At 60.3% G+C, this 16,648-nt stretch overlaps 2 protein-coding genes across 9 annotated transcripts; both read left to right on the forward strand.

The window, feature by feature from the left end:
• The first annotated feature begins 30 nt into the window (after positions 1-30).
• Positions 31-10,301, forward strand: ADAM15 (ADAM metallopeptidase domain 15). 6 transcript variants are annotated; one of them, XM_057725407.1, is made up of 23 exons: positions 31-245; positions 1,462-1,568; positions 2,206-2,282; positions 2,696-2,774; positions 2,951-3,027; positions 3,118-3,310; positions 3,988-4,053; positions 4,136-4,204; positions 4,282-4,451; positions 4,595-4,679; positions 5,133-5,281; positions 5,377-5,551; positions 5,796-5,888; positions 6,018-6,322; positions 6,409-6,610; positions 6,877-6,954; positions 7,398-7,470; positions 7,669-7,807; positions 8,215-8,284; positions 8,935-9,006; positions 9,422-9,633; positions 9,760-9,884; positions 9,979-10,301. In XM_057725407.1, exons 1-23 carry the CDS (start codon positions 167-169, stop codon positions 10,029-10,031), a joined length of 2,748 nt encoding a protein of 915 aa, XP_057581390.1. In that variant the 5' UTR covers positions 31-166; the 3' UTR covers positions 10,032-10,301. The 6 variants fall into 6 exon arrangements, with proteins under 6 accessions (XP_057581390.1, XP_057581391.1, XP_057581394.1 ...); XM_057725408.1 differs by having other exon boundaries at positions 32-245; positions 9,422-9,493; XM_057725411.1 differs by lacking the exons at positions 8,935-9,006; positions 9,422-9,633 and adding an exon at positions 8,461-8,557 and having other exon boundaries at positions 32-245.
• A 1,077-nt stretch (positions 10,302-11,378) lies between these two features.
• On the forward strand, positions 11,379-15,567 carry EFNA4 (ephrin A4). 3 transcript variants are annotated; one of them, XM_057725455.1, is made up of 4 exons: positions 11,379-11,569; positions 13,688-13,983; positions 14,387-14,455; positions 14,845-15,567. In XM_057725455.1, the coding sequence occupies exons 1-4, from the start codon at positions 11,457-11,459 to the stop codon at positions 14,979-14,981; spliced, it is 615 nt and encodes a 204-aa protein (XP_057581438.1). In that variant the 5' UTR covers positions 11,379-11,456; the 3' UTR covers positions 14,982-15,567. The 3 variants fall into 3 exon arrangements, with proteins under 3 accessions (XP_057581438.1, XP_057581454.1, XP_057581447.1); XM_057725471.1 differs by having other exon boundaries at positions 14,988-15,567; XM_057725464.1 differs by having other exon boundaries at positions 14,390-14,455.
• Positions 15,568-16,648: the final 1,081 nt, after the last annotated feature.

Genomic DNA, 16,648 nt, shown 5'->3' on the forward strand with positions numbered 1-16,648 from the left:
GAGGGGAGGGGAGGGGAGGGGAGGGGAGGGGAGGGGAGGGGAGGGGAGGGGCGGGGCCTGGTGGCTGCGCGGCTCTGCGAGGTGCGCCAAGCAGACCCGGCGGCCGCGGCTCCTCGGCGCTCCGCCCAGCACCTGCTGCCCTCGCCCGGCCCCGGGCGCCGCTGCCATGCGGCTGGCGCTGCTCTGGGCCCTGGGGCTCCTGGGCGCGGGCAGCCCTCTGCCCTTCTGGCCGCTCCCAGATATAGGTGAGTACCCGGCCGGGAGTGGGCCGGGGGCGGGGGGGCAGACTGGGAGGACGCGCAGGGAAGTCAAGAGGCACTGGGGTCCTGGGGTCGTCCGGATACCCTGAGAGACCCCAAGCAGAGCGCAGCCCGCCCTGGTCTGCCGTCCTGGGCCGAGGGCCCAGCGACTGGGCGATGGAGTGGGGAGGGAAGGAGGAGGGATGCCGGTGCCCCCTGCCCGGTCATCCTCTCCACGGTCCCCGCGGACACTTTCAGGCTCCGGGACCGGGCACCGCGGGGCCTGGCCCGGCACCCCCTCAGGATCTCGGTAGGGGGTCTGTGCTCCCCAGCACTGACGTCTTCGCTCCTCTGGGGCCTAGCTGACCGTTCCACCCGGTGCCAGGTTGCCGAGTAGACACGGCTTCTAGGGTTTGGCGAAGAGGATACTTCCTGACCCCTCATCCCAGGCCTGAGCGGCCAGGCACTCCTCACCCTGGTGCTGATGCCACCAGAAAGCTGGCTGAACGGAAGGGGGCCCGGGAGGAGCCAGGAGTGGGGAGAATCGGCCAGGAAAGAGGCTGGGACACCAACTCCTCCTTGGAACTTTCACTTCCCGCTGCTGTCTTGGGCCGGGGGCCGAAAGGGCAGGCGGGGGTGGAGTGTCCGGAGGAGAGAGGGCTATTGTGGGAGGGGGGGCGGACTCTGGGAGGAAGCAGAGGCTGTGGGGAGCGGGTGTGCCTCACTGGGCAGGAGAGGTATTTAGGGAGGGGGGTGTTTGCAATGCTCCCCCAGAAATGGGCGTTCCCAGCATCTCTGATGTGAGGAAAGGGAGGGTGAGTGGGCACCAGGCCACAAGGCTTCGCCCAGTCCGGAGAGGGGGCGTTCCTGGGGGGGGGGGGAGGCGGTTGGGAGGGAGTGGGAACAGGGGGAGGGTCCCTGTGAGAACCTGGGATTGGTCTGAGAGGGACAGGGAGGGGCCACAGGCTTGGCAAACCGAACGTCTTTCTCTGGGGACTTGTGGAAGGGTTGGTGGGATGAAAGGGAAAAACTGGAGGGAAGGTCGTCATCCCCCCACCAGTATTCTCCGTTAAGTCCCAGCATGCAACGCAATGCAGGAGTCCTTCAAGCAGAGAAGGGCCTTGATGTGCTGGGAGCCAGGTGGGTGGGGGGGTACCAGCCCCTGCCAGCCCTGGTGCTCGTTCTCTCAGCACTCTCTTGGGGTGTCCTGGGAACCCTGCAGGTGGCACTGAGGAGAAGCAGGCACGGCGAGAGAGGGCCCCAAACGGGCCTTCGGAACCCCAGATCCTTCAGGACAACCTCACGCTCAGCCTAGCAGAGGTGCTTCAGGTGAGCCTCCCTCTCCCCTCAGATAAATACACTCACACCACCCACCACTCTGAATAATCAGGTGTCTGCAGGCAAAGACTGGCTGAGGAGCAGGTGAGTGGACCTCACTGTAGCATGGCCATCCCAGGTCTGGCTGCCTCTCCCTCCACACCCCAGCACCTGGCTTCACTTATTTCCCTCTCCCCTCTACACACACATCTGTCTGCCTCAGCCCCACCCAACCCATCCATCTCCACTGGGAAATTCTGAGGCCAAACTTACTTTCTTGGTCTCACGTTGTCCGTTTTTTCGGGGGGGGGGGGTGCTTGGAGAGGGTCAGGGCCTCACCAAACACCCTCCCCTCCCAATTCTAAAGCTGAGTCAGAGGAAGGGCTGGGGCCTGCACTGGGTCCTCCATGATACTTCCTCTCTGGGCAGGAAGCCGAGAAGGGGCGGCTCGGATACCTTCCTTGACCTCCCCACACAACCCCCCAGAACAATGCCCCAGGCCAGGCAGGGCTTCCTGGCCCCTCCCTCGGGATCCCCCCACCTATGATCTAATCGTTGGTGCTCTCCTGAGGGCTTGAGGTTTTCTGGTTAGAGAAGATAGGAGTTTCAGATAGGGCCAGGGAGGTGACATGCCCTCTGGTACCCACAGACCAGTCTGCCTGAGGCTTTGCGGATCAAATTGGAATTGGATGGCGAGAGTCATATCCTGGAGCTGCTACAGAATAGGTAATAATGATAGTGGTAATATTAATAATAACACGGCTAACAACTTATATAGCACCTACGATGTGCCAGGTACTAAGAGCTTGAACTCATTAAATCCTCGTAACAACCCTCTAAGGTAGATACTATTCTATATTATTATTGGCCTCTATATGAAGAAGTCAAGGCCCAGAGAGGTTAAAGAACTCTCCCAAGGTCACACACCTAGTGGGTGGCGAAAACTAGATTGGAACCCAGATAGCCTGACAGATGGCCTGGTGGCCCAACCACCGTACTCTGCTGCCTCCAGGGGAAGCAGGAAGGTTGGGGGGATTGCCTGGCCCCCAGCCACCCCTCTGCCACCTCCAGGCCTCAGGCTGTCACTGCACCACCCTGGGAGGCAGCTGACACCACCCTCCTTTTTCTTCATTCCACAGGGAGCTAGTCTCAGGCCGTCCAACCCTGGTGTGGTACCAGCCTGATGGCACCCGGGTGGTCAGTGAGGGACACACTCTGGTGAGTCAGTCTGTCTTGGGCCCTGTTTCTGGCCCAAGGGAAGAAGGAAAGGGGCAGCTGGCAGGTGCCATCCCTGGAGGATGGGAGGACACTGCATGTCCTGCCCCACAGGCTAGCCTCCTGGCCTCAAATCTTGATCTGGCCTTCAAGCTGACACTCACATTTCTCTGCCGTAGGAGAACTGCTGCTACGAGGGAAGAGTGCAGGGCCACGCCAACTCCTGGGTCTCTGTCTGCACCTGCTCTGGGCTCAGGTATAAGGGGTCACTTCCATGAAGGTGAAGAGTGAGGGTAAATGAGGCATAGAGCCGAGAAGTTTTGTGACTTCCTGCATCTTTGCCTAGGGGCTTGGTGATCCTGTCCCCAGAGAGAAGCTACTCCCTGGAGCTGGGGCCCGGGGACGTTCAGGGCCCCCCTGTTATCTCCCGGATCCAAGACCTTCTCCTGCCGGGCCACACTTGTGCCCTGAGCTGGCCTGCATCTGTGCCCACCCAGGCTCCGCCAGAGCGCCCCCTGGGACAGCGTCACCTTCGCCGGGTGAGGACGAATGGCAGGAAGGCTGGGTTTCTGTCGTCCCCAGGGCTGGCCCCCAGGCCCTCAGAGCTATCCACAGCTCTATTTTAGTGGGAAAACTGGCTTGGAGAAGTTAAGTGACTTGGCCAAGGCCATTCAGCTAACAAATGGTATATCCAGGATTTGGATGCAGGTACTTGACTCAAATTTCCTCATCTGTCTTACGATCCAAATGCAGAGAGCTGTTACTTGGATATAGCAAATACATGGTTACTGGTCATAAAGTAGGAAGAATCCAATTTCCTAATTTCTTCAATGGGGATAATAAAACTACTTACCTTATAGGATTGCTGTGAAAATTAAATGAATCTATATACATACACATGTATGCAAATGCTTCGAACTCTGCCTGGCATGTGTTAAGTGTTTGATGGTGTTGGCTATTATTATTATTATTTTAATTTGGAAAAAGCAGTGAATTTGAAGCCAGAAAAGCAGGCCTCTACTCCCAGCTTTTAAACCTATTCTTAGTCCACCTTGGGCAAGTCCCTGGCCTCTCAGGCTCTCAGTGGTTCTCTGTAAAATGGGCTCTTCACTCTCTTGTTTGACCACATAGGGTGGGTGTAGACACAGCCTGGTCAGCCGTGCGTGGCTGCTGGTGGTGAGTGGTAGGTGTGTCTGATGTTCCTTCTCGTCCACAGTGGAGGCGGGACGTGGTGACAGAGACCAAGATTGTTGAGCTGGTGATTGTGGCTGACCATTCCGAAGTGAGCTTGCTGGCCCCTGCACGTCCTGTCCTGACCTGTGCCTGCCCTGCCGCCTTTCATGGTGACCTCTCTTGACCCACAGGTCCAGAGGTACCGGGACTTCCAGAGCCTGCTGAACCGCACCCTGGAAGTGGCCTTCCTCCTGGACACAGTGAGTGTTGGACCTGGCAGCATCCTTATGGCTCCAGACCACAGGATCCCCTCTCCTGAGCGCCAGTTCTCTTTCAGTTCTTCAGGCCTCTGAATGTCCGGGTGGCACTAGTGGGCCTGGAGGCCTGGACCCAGCGCAACCTGATAGAGATAAGCCAGCACCCAGGTCTCACACTAGACGGCTTCCTCCGCTGGCGCCGGACAGATCTGCTGCCTCGGTTGCCCCACGACAGTGCCCAGCTGGTGACGTAAGACACCCCCCAGGCTCAGGCAGCTGGGCCCAGCTCTGCCCCCAGCCTGGCCAATGTCACAGCCCAACCCCCCACCTGAGGCCCTGAAGCTCTGGCCACCTTGGCTTTGGGCCCTAACCTTTGACCTCTCAATCCCACAGTGCCACTTCCTTCTCTGGGCCCATGGTGGGCATGGCCATTCAGAACTCCATCTGTTCTCCTGAGTTCTCAGGAGGCGTGAACATGGTGAGCTATTTCCACCTCTCCTCCCCATTCCTGATTCAGTTCCTCGCAAATGTGGTATCATCTATTCACTGAAACACCCGACAAAGTTACTAACCCCAAAGCTGAGGGTACAGAGGGCAGGGGCGCGTGACATAGCCTCTGCAGGCAGGGTCCCCTCGCCTGTGTCTAGCTCCTTAGTGTCCTCACCTATGAGCTCTTCCCATTTCTTGGGGGAGGAGGGGGCAGCTGAGGCCCAAAGAACAAAGGTGCTCTCCCAGGGCCCTATAGTGAGAGAGGGGAACAAAGGTGAGCTAGAACCCAGGTTTCCTGCCACCCAGGCCTGGGCTCTCCTCCTACTTTAGAAGCACTTAAAGAGGGAGGTGGTGCCTCCTCAGTGCCCAAGAGGTCAGATGAGGAGATAACAGGAGCAGTCAGGCTGGTGCTGGACCTGGGGTATCCCCTCCCCAATGACAGGACCACTCCATAAGCATCCTGGGAGTCGCCTCCTCAATAGCCCATGAGTTGGGCCACAGCCTTGGCCTGGGTCACAACCCCCCTGGGAACAGCTGCCCCTGTCCAGGTCCAGCCCCAGCCAAGAGCTGCATCATGGAGGCCTCCACAGAGTGAGTAACTGCAGGATGGAGAGGGCATGGGGCGGGGGGCGGGGGGGAAGCAGGGAGCGGTCCACAAACCCAGCCTTCCTTGCCTCCATCCCCAGCTTCCTACCAGGCCTGAACTTCAGCAATTGCAGCCGACAGGCCCTGGAAAAAGCCCTCCTGGGTGGAATGGGCAGCTGCCTCTTTGAACGGCTGTCCAGCCTGTCCTCTAAGGCCAGTATCTGTGGAAATATGCTGGTGGAGCCCGGCGAGCAGTGTGACTGCGGCTTCCCAGATGTGAGCCCCTGACCCAGAGCCTTGCCCCCTCACTTCTGTGCCCTCACCCTGGCGCATCAGCCATCTCCAAGCCTCCGGAGCCCCCTCCGCACCTCCCTGTCTGCAGGGACAGCGCTTAGATTGCTGGGCTCTAGCTCTCATTTGCTGTGTGCATCCTTTTGGGTTCAGCCTCTGGGAGGGGTCAGGGTAGGTTCTCAGGCCCAGTCGGCTCTGAGGCTGGGCCCCCCTGTGCCCTCGCCCACAGGACTGCACTGATCCTTGCTGTGATTACTCCACCTGCCAGCTGAGGCCAGGGGCACAGTGCGCATCCGACGGACTCTGTTGTCAAGATTGCCAGGTAGGCACAGACTGGGCTGGCCACCCGGAGCCCACCTGCCAGGGGCCAGGGTGGGAAAGGTCATTCTGACTCCCAAGGCCTGGCCGGATTTGCCCAGCACCCACACTGATGCTCACCCACCCTCCACAGCTGCGCCCGGCGGGCTGGCAGTGCCGCCCTACCAGAGGCGACTGCGACCTGCCCGAGTTCTGCCCCGGAGACAGCTCCCAGTGCCCCCCTGATGTCAGTCTGGGGGACGGTGAGCCGTGTGCTGGTGGACAGGCCGTGTGCATGCGAGGGCGCTGTGCCTCCTATGCCCAGCAGTGCCAGGCTCTCTGGGGGCCTGGGGCCCAGCCCGCCGCACCTCTTTGCCTCCTTACTGCCAACACGCGGGGGGACGCCTTTGGGAGCTGTGGACGCAGCCCTGATGGCAGCTATGTGTCCTGCGCCCCTAGGTAAGTGAGGGAACCTGGTTCCTCCTCTGGGTTTGTGGGACTCTTGGCTACGCCCCACTGACCCTGCACCTCCCCCCTAACCCCAGAGATGCCATTTGTGGGCAGCTCCAGTGCCAGGGGGGGAGGGCCCAGCCTCTGCTGGGCTCAGCCCGGGATCTTCACTGGGAGATGCTGGAGGCCAACGGGACCCAGCGGAAGTTGAACTGCAGCTGGGTACACCTGGACCTGGGCAACGACGTGGCCCAGCCCCTCCTGACTCTGCCTGGCACAGCCTGTGGCCCCGGCCTGGTGAGCAGCCTAGATGGGCAGAACCAGGTGGGGCGGGATATCTGGGCTGCTGCGAGCAGCGCCCAGGCCTCGCTAGCCACCAGTGCAAAAGGCGCAGACGCTGAGGGGAGTTCAGAGTCTCACTTCAGATGGAGCAGAGTCCTGTCATCCTGTGAGCCTTGGTTTCCCCATCTGCAAAAGTCGGGTGGGCCTCGGCCATGCTGGCCGCCCAGTGCCGGTAAAGCTTGTGAGAGGGTGATCTTTGCTTTTCTTTCCCCATTGGGCAGGTGTGCATCGACCATCAGTGCCAGCCGGTGGAGATCCTGGGAGCACAGGAATGTCGAAGCAAATGCCGTGGGCATGGGGTGAGCTGGCACGAGGGAGATGAGAGGGGAGCAGGGAGCCTTCAGGAAGGAAGAGCATGGTGGGCTTTGGAAACAGACACACCTGGGTCCTAATCCTTACTCTACCACGTGTTAACTGTGGCACCCAGGGCAGGCTGTTAACCTCTCTGAGCTCAGTTTCTTCATCGAACTAATGGGCATAATAATAGCACCCACTTCCTGGGGCTACACGCGATGAGTATGAAAGCTTCTAGCACAGTGCCCGGCAGATAGAAGGCACTCACAATGTGAGTTCAATCTAATTTCCTCTGGTGTGGATAAAGAGTCCCTCTCTCCAGAGCACTGGAGCCCTCCGCCCTGTCATCCTCAGCATGCCTTCCAGTTGTGGACATCTGAGATCCTGGGGACAGGGAAACACGGCCCCAGAGGGCACAGCTCCTCACTGTTCAACCTGTACCTCCTAGGTCTGCGACAGCAACAGACACTGCCGCTGTGAGGAGGGTTGGGCGCCCCCAGACTGCACCACCCACATCAGAGGTAGCATGGTGTGGGGGAGCAGGGGCACCCTTCAGCATCCCTCTTTCTTCTGACCCCTTCACGGCTGGGTCTCTGACCGCCGTGACCCCTGACCCCGTCATCTTCTCTGATCACCTGACCCCACTCCCTGCCCCCCCACCTCTTCCTGGGTGTAGAGTTCTTAGCCCTGCCCACCGTCAAACCTGCCTTCACCCACAGCCACCAGTGCCCTGACCACAGGGCTGCCCCTCAGCCTCCTGCTGTTGCTGGTCCTGGTGCTGCTTGGTGCCAGCTACTGGCACCGTGCCCGCCTGCACCAGCGACTCTGCCAGCTCAAGGGACCCAGCTGCCAATACAGGTACCAGCCTCCCTGCTACCAGCTTTCTCAACAGTTCTGTTAGGACAACAGCTCTGGAGCTCTGCCCCCACCCCCCCGGGCAGCCCCTGGCACCTGGTTCTGAACCCAAGCCCCCCGGACCACACCCCACACATCTCCCTTCCCTACATGTGCCCCGTAACTCTTCATCTCACATGTAGACCCGAGTGGGGCAGCTGGGGTGCTAGGACCATTTCTCTCTAGGAACCCCCGTGCTGGGTAAGTGGGGCCCTCCCTCAGGCTGATCAGCTTCCCCTTCCCACCTCTGATTTGGCCTACACCATGCTCCAAGGGGCCACAAAGGGTTAACCCCACTCAAGGGCTGCAAATGGGTGGAGAACAGGGTCTGAGGCTGGGCCCTCTCCCTCCTTGCCTTTCTCCATGCTCAGGGCAGCCCAGTCTGGTGCCCCGGAGCGCCCAGGACCCCCGCAGAGGGTCATGCCGATGCCAGGTGCCAAGGTACGTCTGTATGCCAAGGAGAGAGGGCCCCCGCCCTGGCCAGGCATCCAGCTTGGGCCCTGGGGTGGGGGTATTGAAGGCTCTAGACTCAGAGAAAGACTTGCATCGCCCAAGAGTCAGTCAGAGGAGTCAGGGCCAGCCCTCCCCTCCCCTCGCCTCCCCTCCCCTGGCTGCAGGCTGAGAAGCAGAGTCCAGCCTGGACTGGGGAGGGGCAGTCACCTAGAGGAGGGAGTGCTGTGCTCTCTGAGCTGGCCAAGCCGGTGGCTTTGAAAGGTGGGTCTACCTGTGCTCCCGGCAATGGTGCCCCCTGGAGGGCATTAGGGGGTGGTGCTCAGAGTGGCCTTCAGTGTGCCAGGACCTGATGAGGCCCTGGTCACCGTGTGTAGAAGGGCTGCTGAGTTCCCCTGCCCTGAGCCCTCTGGATCTGGGGACAGGAGCGTGTGTGCGGAGGTGGTCTGCATGCCCACCACTCCACCACCTGTCACCCCCTCTGCATGCAGCTGAATAACTGCACGCACAGCCCCGCTGCCCCTGGGGCCCTGGCTGCCCCTCCCCGAGCAGTAACACTTCTCTGCCCACATCTGTCTCTCTGCCCCCTCTCCCCCGCTCCTGCCCCCTGTGCCTGTCTGCTCCTCCTGCTCTCTCGGCAGGCTAGGGTTCTTGGCTTCCCGGCCCCTCCCTCCAGGCCGCTGCCTCCTGACCCTGTGCCCAAGAGACTCCAGGTAAATCTGGGTCAGGCCCCGCCCTGGCCCAGGGCAGGTGGGAGGCTTGGTGCCCAACTGCAGTTCTCATCCCTGTTCCCTGCCAGTGGCGCTCTTCATTAGGGGACCAGGGTGCCCCTCAGCCTTCAGACACTCTGAGCCCCAGAAGCAGCAGAGGGTGAGCCTCCTGCCTTGGTCTCTACCACCATCTGGTGGTCAGTGGCGGGACTGCAGCCGGCCAGGGACACCACCGGTGACCCACACCTTTCTCCCCTGAGGCATCTGCTGGCATGCACTCAAAGCCCTATGTGCATGTCCCCGTTCTCTCCTGCCCCCTGGCTGACTTTGCATGTTGACCCGAACCCCTCGGGAGACCCACTGCATGCCCACTGCTCCTGGCTGTGCTCTCATAGTCACTGCCCCTCTCTCTGTTCAGGCTGAGCTGGCTGACCGACCCAATCCCCCCACCCGCCCTCTGCCCGCTGACCCGGTGGTGAGGCGCCTGAAGGTAACAGTGGAGGGAGAGAAGGGCACAGCCTCTCCCCCCACCCAGGGCTGTGGTGCTGGTAGCCTTGGCCGTGGTGCTGGTGGTAAGATGCCCCCTGTGCCTGAGGACACATACCCCAGTGGCATCTTTAATGGTGACAGGTGTGCTTGCAGACAAAGGTGACCTCTGGTGCCGCCCCTCAAGCTGGGGTTCCCCAACACCAGTGTGTTGGAGGTGGGCAACATGATACCCTCTCCCACGCTGGCCTCCTGCCTTCTGTCTCTCAGTCTCAGGGGCCCGCCAAGCCCCCACCCCCGAGAAAGCCACTGCCTGCCGACCCTCAGGGCCGGCGCCCTTCCGGTGACCTGCCTGACCCTGGAGCTGAAATCCCGCCCCCAGTGGTACCCTCCAGGTAGGGGAGGAGGGGCGCTGAGGATGGGCTGGCTGGGCGAGTGGTCTGGGGAAAGGGGACCTCTGACCTTTTTTCTCTGCTTCCCGCACCTCAGGCCTGCACCTCCGCCCCCAGCAGTGTCCTCGCTCTACCTCTGACCTCTCCTGAGGCTCTGCTGCCTCCAACCTGGACTTAGGACTTCAACAGGCAGACCCGACCCTTGGAGTTCCCCGCGGTGACTGAAGGAGCTGGAGCCTTGACCCTGCGGAGCGGGAGTCTTAAGACACCGGGCACTTCCACGTGCTGTCCAGCAGCACCCTGGGGACCCGCCCACTCAGTGGCATCTGGGGGCTGGGGAGGCTCTGGGAGCTGGACGGAGCTGAGCGAGGTGCGCACAGCCTGTCTCTGCAGAGTTGCAATAAAAGTGAGGTCTTGGGAGCGTGCCTCGAAGTTTGTCTCCTTAGGGAAGGAGGGTCTCCCCTGTCGCGATTGCAGGTCTGGCCGCCAGGAGACGCTGCCGCCTCAGACGAAGACGGGATAGGGCGGGCGAGAGTCCCAGGCTGGGTCAGCAAGTGTCTCTGGGATGCTCGCGGCTCGTTTCTGCCCCAGTCTGGGATGACTCTCTGCACGATCCAGTACCACAAAGGGCGCTGTACGCCCTCTGCCACCCCCAGTCACCAAGTCCTCGCCCCCAACGCTGCGCGGCCCCTTGGCGGCGGCCATCGACAAACCGGCCAAGCTGTTGGCCTCGCCGTCCCCTCCCTCTGACCAGTGGCTGGGAAAAATGGAACTGGCTGGTGTTCTCAGAGCCCCGGAGCGGAGGCGGGGCGGGGCGGCGGCTCCCACGATTCCAAGGCCGTGCACCTGCCTCCCTCCTCCCCCACCCCCCCCCCGAGGGTTCTGGAACAAAGGTGCTTTGTACAAGTTGCAACCACCTCATTACTTTGTCTTTAAGACTATGGCCTTCGTTTGCCCAGAACGAAGGTGTGGGTTGCAAGGGGACAGGCGCCAACGCCAAGGTGGGCATCGAGCTTGCCACCTGAGGTTCTGCAAAGGACGGGGAGGGAGGGGAGCGTCCCAGGAGGCGATTTGTCCCTTGCCCTCGCTCTATCCCTAGATGTGCAAAGAAAAAGAAGCAATGGTGCCTAAGGTGGCTGGACACGCTTCGTGGACCCTCGCCCGTCTCTTTCTGGGCAAAAGGCGTGGGCCCATATTTAAATCTTCCAGAGATTTAATAAGGCCTTCTACCCTGCATTAATACAGACACGACCTCCCTAAAACAACTCCTAGACAGTGGAATAAGTCCCTCCTCGCCGCCCCCTTAAAATGCGGTGCAGCCTCAGCAGGAGCTTGCCCAAACTGGCGTGCGCTACGGCGCACAGAAGGTTAACAAGAGTTGGCTTTGAATGAAGAGGCGGAGACGCGCCCCCACTGGTGGAAAGTTATCCAGGGGCGTGGCCTGTGAGTCTCGGCACCCCACCCCCCTACCCGTAAGCCCCCCCCCCCATCCCCCTGCACTTTGTACCTTTCTCGCCGCGACAGCGAAGCGGGCCGGGACGGGCCGGGCCAGACCAGACCAGACCCCGGGGGGCGATGCGGCTGCAGCCCCTGCTGCTGACTGTCCTCTGGGCCGCGCTCCTCAGCTCCCCTCTGCGGGGGGGTTGTGGCCTCCGCCACGAGGTCTACTGGAACTCCAGTAACCCCAGGTAGCCGGGCGGAAACCGGCGGGCGGCGAGCCGGGCCTGCGCGCTCTCGGGCCGGGCGCGCGCCCGACACTCGCTCTGTGCGCGGCGCCGCCTGCACCCGGCCGCGCGCCGGGGCTCCTTTGTTTGAGCCGGCGGGGGAGGAGGGAGGGGCGAGGCGCGCCCGGGGTCCCCCACCCCCGCCCGCAAGCGTTGGGGGGCGAGCGGCGGACCCCAGCCCCGAAGGCAATCGATGGGGTCTTGGGAGCCGGGAGCCGGGGGGCCTCGGCCTGCACTCCGAGCCCCGCCCCCTCGCTTCTGTCTTGGGGATCCCCAGCCTCCCTCCGGCCGGAGCTGGAACTGGGGGACTTGAGTGGGGGGTGGGCTTTACTCTTGTGAAAGAAGGTTACTCTCCAGCTCGCTTGGCCTTCCCTTTGGCGCTCACTCTTCCTTTCTGCTCTCATTCCGTAACTCTGCTTTCATCTTGGTCATCATTAGTGCTTCTATTTCTGTGCAGTCTCGGCCCTGCCCTTCTAGCTGAATCACCTTTAGGCAAGTCGTCTGACCTCCCTAACCTCAGTTATCTCATCTGTAAAATGGGCTAATAATGCCTAGTACCCTGGGAAGTCAGGCGCACTAACAGGTCAGGTGTGTGAAAGAGATAGATGCAGGCTGTACAGATACAAACTATTACTTCTTTCACTCTCCTGAGCTGCCTGCCTTTGAACCTCGATATTCTTTCCTGTTTCCATCCTCCTCCCCAGTTCTCCCTGTCTCTCTCTGCTTTCTCCATCTGCTTTCCTTTTAGATTTTCTACTTAAGACAATCTGACTTCGTTTGTTCACTCACTAACATTTATTAAGCTTGTACTGTGTGCTGGGACCTGTGCTAGGGTGCTAGGGGGGTAGGAGATAAGACCTAGGCTCTGCCCCCTGGGATCCCAGAGGACCCCTGGGCGAGCAGGCTTCAGGACAGGTCATTACAATACCAATGCTGTGCGATAAGAGCTATTGTTGTCCTCCAACTCTGAATTCCTCTCTCTCTGTTCCAGACCATTGCCTCTGAATCACTTGGAGGATTTGTTAAAAATTCAGGTTCCTAGCCCCTAACCCTGAGGTTTCTGGCTCATTCATTCAATCCACAAATATTTATTGAGCTCTGTCCTTGTGCAAGACACTTTTCCAGGCATTGGGGATGCCGTGGAACAAAACATACAAAGGCCCAGCTTGTGTTCTAGTAGCTCTGAGCTGAGCCTAGGAATCTGCATTTCTAATCAGAACTCCAGATGCAGGTGGTCTTGAGACCACCCATTGAGAGACAGTTGGGGGCCTTTCAGAAGTCAAATTGGGCTCTGGGGATAGTGGGGGTGGTGGGAGGAAGCGGTTCATGCTCTATTTGGTGCTGGAGGGGGGGCAGCATGTCCCAGGTCTTCCCACCTGTACTGGCTTCCCCAGGCATCTCCCAGGAGGTGGAAGGGAGTCCTGAGGAGGCAAAGGTTGGGAGATATGTGGAGGGGACTCCCCTCCATGTCTGACACTTCATTGTCCTGGCAAAAAAAAAAAAGGGAGGTTCCCACCATCCACTCTCTCATTCTTTTTTTTAACTGGTATTCTTTTCAGCATTGAATCAAAGTCTTAAAAGGCAGCTTTCCTCTTTATGCATCTGTTAATAAGGAGACTGTTCCCAGTCTCCATCTCTAGTCTGCAACTGCACTGTGGGCCCAGATCTCTGCCCCTTGCCTCTGTGCCCCAGCTTCTTCCCAACAGCCATCCACCTAACATTTATGCAGCACAGGTGCTACACCAGGCCCTGTGTTGGGCACTAGGACTAGAGAGATGAGTGGCAGCTCCCACCTAAAAACTAGGGTGTGGTGAGTCGCCTCCTATTTGAGCCATGTCATCATAGGCACTGCAGTCCCTTAGCCTCTCTGAAACTGTGAATTGGTTACCTGGTCCATTTCTTGCACTCTCCTTGTCTCTCAAGAGTTGTCCGTCTGGGGAACTCAGGCCTTCCTAAGCAGCTCCCTCTCCAGTAGGTGGGGGATTGGCCGGCAGGGACCATCAGAAAGGGTATCTCTGACCCTCGCGCCCCAGATGTGCTGTGCCCTGAGCCCCTCCGCCCTCACCCGCCTTATGCCTGCAGGCTGCTTCGAGGAGACGCCGTGGTGGAGCTGAGCCTCAAGGATTACCTAGACATCTTCTGCCCACACTATGAGGGTCCAGGGCCCCCTGAGGGCCCCGAGACATTTGCTTTATACATGGTGGACTGGCCGGGCTACAAGGCCTGCCGGGCGGAGGGGCCGGGTGCCTTCAAGCGCTGGGAGTGCTCCCTCCCCTTCGCTCCCTTTGGCCCTGTTCGATTCTCAGAGAAGATTCAGCGCTTCACACCCTTCTCCCTTGGCTTCGAGTTTTTGCCTGGAGAGACCTACTACTACATCTGTGAGTGAGGAAGGACACACTGGCTGCCTCTTGGGGAAGGTGGGGAGGGGAATGAGGCTACCTGCCATTGCCAGTCAAGGCAGAGAGCCTGAGGGGTGGGGGAATGAGAGGACTGGGAAGGAGTCCAGGCCTAGGGGTGGGGCGCGGGCAGGGGGCCCGAGTCCAGGACCGAGTAGGCGGACATCTAGAGCGAGCCCATAGAGAGGAGGGGAGAGGAAGAGGAGCCGGGAAAGGGGACACGAGTAGGGTCACAGATGGGGCCTGACACCTAGATGTGGCCCAAAAATAAGGAAAAGCTTTCCAGGGAACTGGAGAGAAGGAAAGCTGGGAGGATTTGAAACCAAGTCTGGGGCATGCAAACTCACTTGTGCTAACTTCTTCCTCCCAATTTCCCACCACCCAGCAGTGCCAACTCCGGAGAGTCCTGGCCAGTGCTTGAGGCTCCAAGTGTCTGTCTGCTGCAAGGAGGACAGTGAGTGGGTTGGGGCAGGGGAGCAACCCTTCTGGCCAGTGTGGGGCTGCAGGGAGTGAGGGGAGGAGTGGGAGAAATCTGGGAGCATCAGACTCTGAGGGGCCTCTTCTCCCCCACTTAGCCTGTGGAAGCCTCCACTGCACAAAGGGAATGGCATCTCCAGGGGCAAGGCCCTCCAAGGCCTTAGCTGAACTGGTGATCTCTAATGGCAGCTGGGGGGAGACTTGGAAGTTGGGGCTTAGGGAAGATCAGGTGGTAGGTTACGGGAAGGGATTGGCTGGTTTGGGAGACCCCGAAGAAAGGGATGCGAGTGAACAGCTAATGGGAAGAGCAGGAAGGAGGCTGCAGAAGCAGGAGGACCCATTGATGCTACCCCCTCCCCCTCACAGAGCCTGAGTCAGCCCATCCTGTTGGGAGCCCTGGAGAGAGTGGCACGTCAGGGTGGCAAGGGGGGGCCACTCCCAGCCCCCTCTGTCTCTTGCTGCTGCTGCTGCTCCCAATTCTGCGTCTCCTGAGAGTTCTCTGAGCCAAGCGGACCCTTCCTGCCACCCCCAGGAACCAGAGCCCTCCCAAGACTCCCTGGAGGAGGGCCCCTGCCCCCTACCTGAGCTGGGAGTGCCAAGCCAGATAGACAAGATGGAAGAATGATTGGGGAAGTCAGAGGGTCTGGGGTGACCCTTGCAGGTGCCGGCCTCCTCATCACAGGCTGAAGAGGAGCTGCAGGGGAGCTGCAGACGGCCCTGGGCACCCTGGAGCAGAGGCGAGACAAACATAGGGTCTCTGTCAGCTGCTTTGATGTTCTCATCCCATCCCCCAGGAAGACTGGGATTTGATGGGATCGGATCCTTGAGCCTGCTAGGGGCCAAGGCCAAAGACCTGGGGACAGGTGGATTGCTGGACCAGGTCAAGCAAGAAGCCCAGGCCTGCCATCTGTGCCCAGTGCCCTGTGGGCCTCTTCCCTGGGGCAGCACCTTTCCTCCCCAGGGGGTCACTCACTTGTCTTCTGTGAAGACGGACTTGCCATGAGGTCAAATTTCATGCCGATTTGTATTTTTATAAGTGTCTGGACCAAACCTTCAATAAACCTCCCATCTTTTTGTTGCTTTCCCCAACCTACTGCCCTCTGGCTCCTTCCCTAACACAGGGGGGCTCCCTGCGGCCTCTGCTCTCAGCTTGGCTTGGCCTGACCTCCTTGCCAGCTGTGCCCAGGCCATCCATGCCAGGCCTCAGTAGGCACCCCTCTGGGCAGTGTGGGGTGGGTGCCAGCAACAGCTGTGGAGCTTGGCACCCTCTACCACCTCTCAGGCTGGCTTCCTGTGCTGGGGAGGGGACAGGTGCTCCTGATTGCCCACCCACTTGGGGCACTGCCCAAGCCATGGTAGCACCAAGCAGGGCACTGAGGCAAAAGCAAGGGGTAGTAGAAAGACACAATGGCTGGGTCCCTGAGAGCTGGGCATCCCTCCCCCCACAAGGACGGTCTGGGCGGTGCCTGGCCTAGAACTGGGAAGGTGGGGTCAGATCAAAGCCTCCTTCCCCAGCGGCCTCTTTGTTCTTCGCTTTTATAAGGAGGAGGGGGTGGGGCTGGGGAGGGAGGGCCCCCTTTGCTCTCAGCCCCACTCTGTCTCTTCCACCTCTAGCAGACAAGGCTATGATCCCCCCCAAGAGTAACCGGGGCCCTCTTTCTGAACGGCGTCCTGGGGTGGAGCCAGGGAAGGGGTGTCCCTTCCCCCGAAGCTATGCTCTACCCGCCCCAGTGCCCCACAGCCTCCACTGGCACAGTGCCGACCCGCCTGGCACCCAGCCAACGATCGATAGGTGGATGTTGTGCTGATTAGCTCGGCGGGGCTGCGGCGGCAAGAGGCAGCGTGTGAACATGCGCGCGGGGGGGCGGGGGGGGGGCGCCGCGGAGGGTGCTGGGGGTCCAGAGACTGACAGACCAGACCGAAGTGCTGGAGTTTGCGAACCCTTGTCCCAGCCCCTTGCACACCTGGGTCGGACCCCGGTCCCTCAGGGTTGGTTCCATTGCTCTGGCTGAGGCCTGGGGTGGAGGACAGCACGGCGGCCGAAGCAGACATGAGTCTACCCTGTCCCCTCCCCCCATCCAAGGCCACTTTCATCAAATGCCATGTCTGTGGGTGTGTGTGCCTGTGTATTCGTGTCAGGACCCTCACCCCAAAACACGATCCTTAGCCG

Source organism: Hippopotamus amphibius, chromosome 1 (genome assembly GCF_030028045.1).
Source record: "Hippopotamus amphibius kiboko isolate mHipAmp2 chromosome 1, mHipAmp2.hap2, whole genome shotgun sequence".
Classification (NCBI taxonomy): domain Eukaryota; kingdom Metazoa; phylum Chordata; class Mammalia; order Artiodactyla; family Hippopotamidae; genus Hippopotamus; species Hippopotamus amphibius.

Bases quoted from the DNA above. Each gene is read 5' to 3' on its own strand.
- ADAM15 (XM_057725407.1), top strand. From the start codon at position 167: ATGCGGCTGGCGCTGCTCTGGGCCCTGGGGCTCCTGGGCGCGGGCAGC. The intron at 4,205-4,281 runs GTGAGTGTTGGA...GTTCTCTTTCAG, and splicing joins TGGCCTTCCTCCTGGACACA to TTCTTCAGGCCTCTGAATGT. The intron at 7,808-8,214 runs GTACCAGCCTCC...CTCCATGCTCAG, and splicing joins GGACCCAGCTGCCAATACAG to GGCAGCCCAGTCTGGTGCCC.
- EFNA4 (XM_057725455.1), top strand. From the start codon at position 11,457: ATGCGGCTGCAGCCCCTGCTGCTGACTGTCCTCTGGGCCGCGCTCCTC. The intron at 11,570-13,687 runs GTAGCCGGGCGG...TTATGCCTGCAG, and splicing joins TGGAACTCCAGTAACCCCAG to GCTGCTTCGAGGAGACGCCG. The intron at 13,984-14,386 runs GTGAGTGAGGAA...CCCACCACCCAG, and splicing joins AGAGACCTACTACTACATCT to CAGTGCCAACTCCGGAGAGT.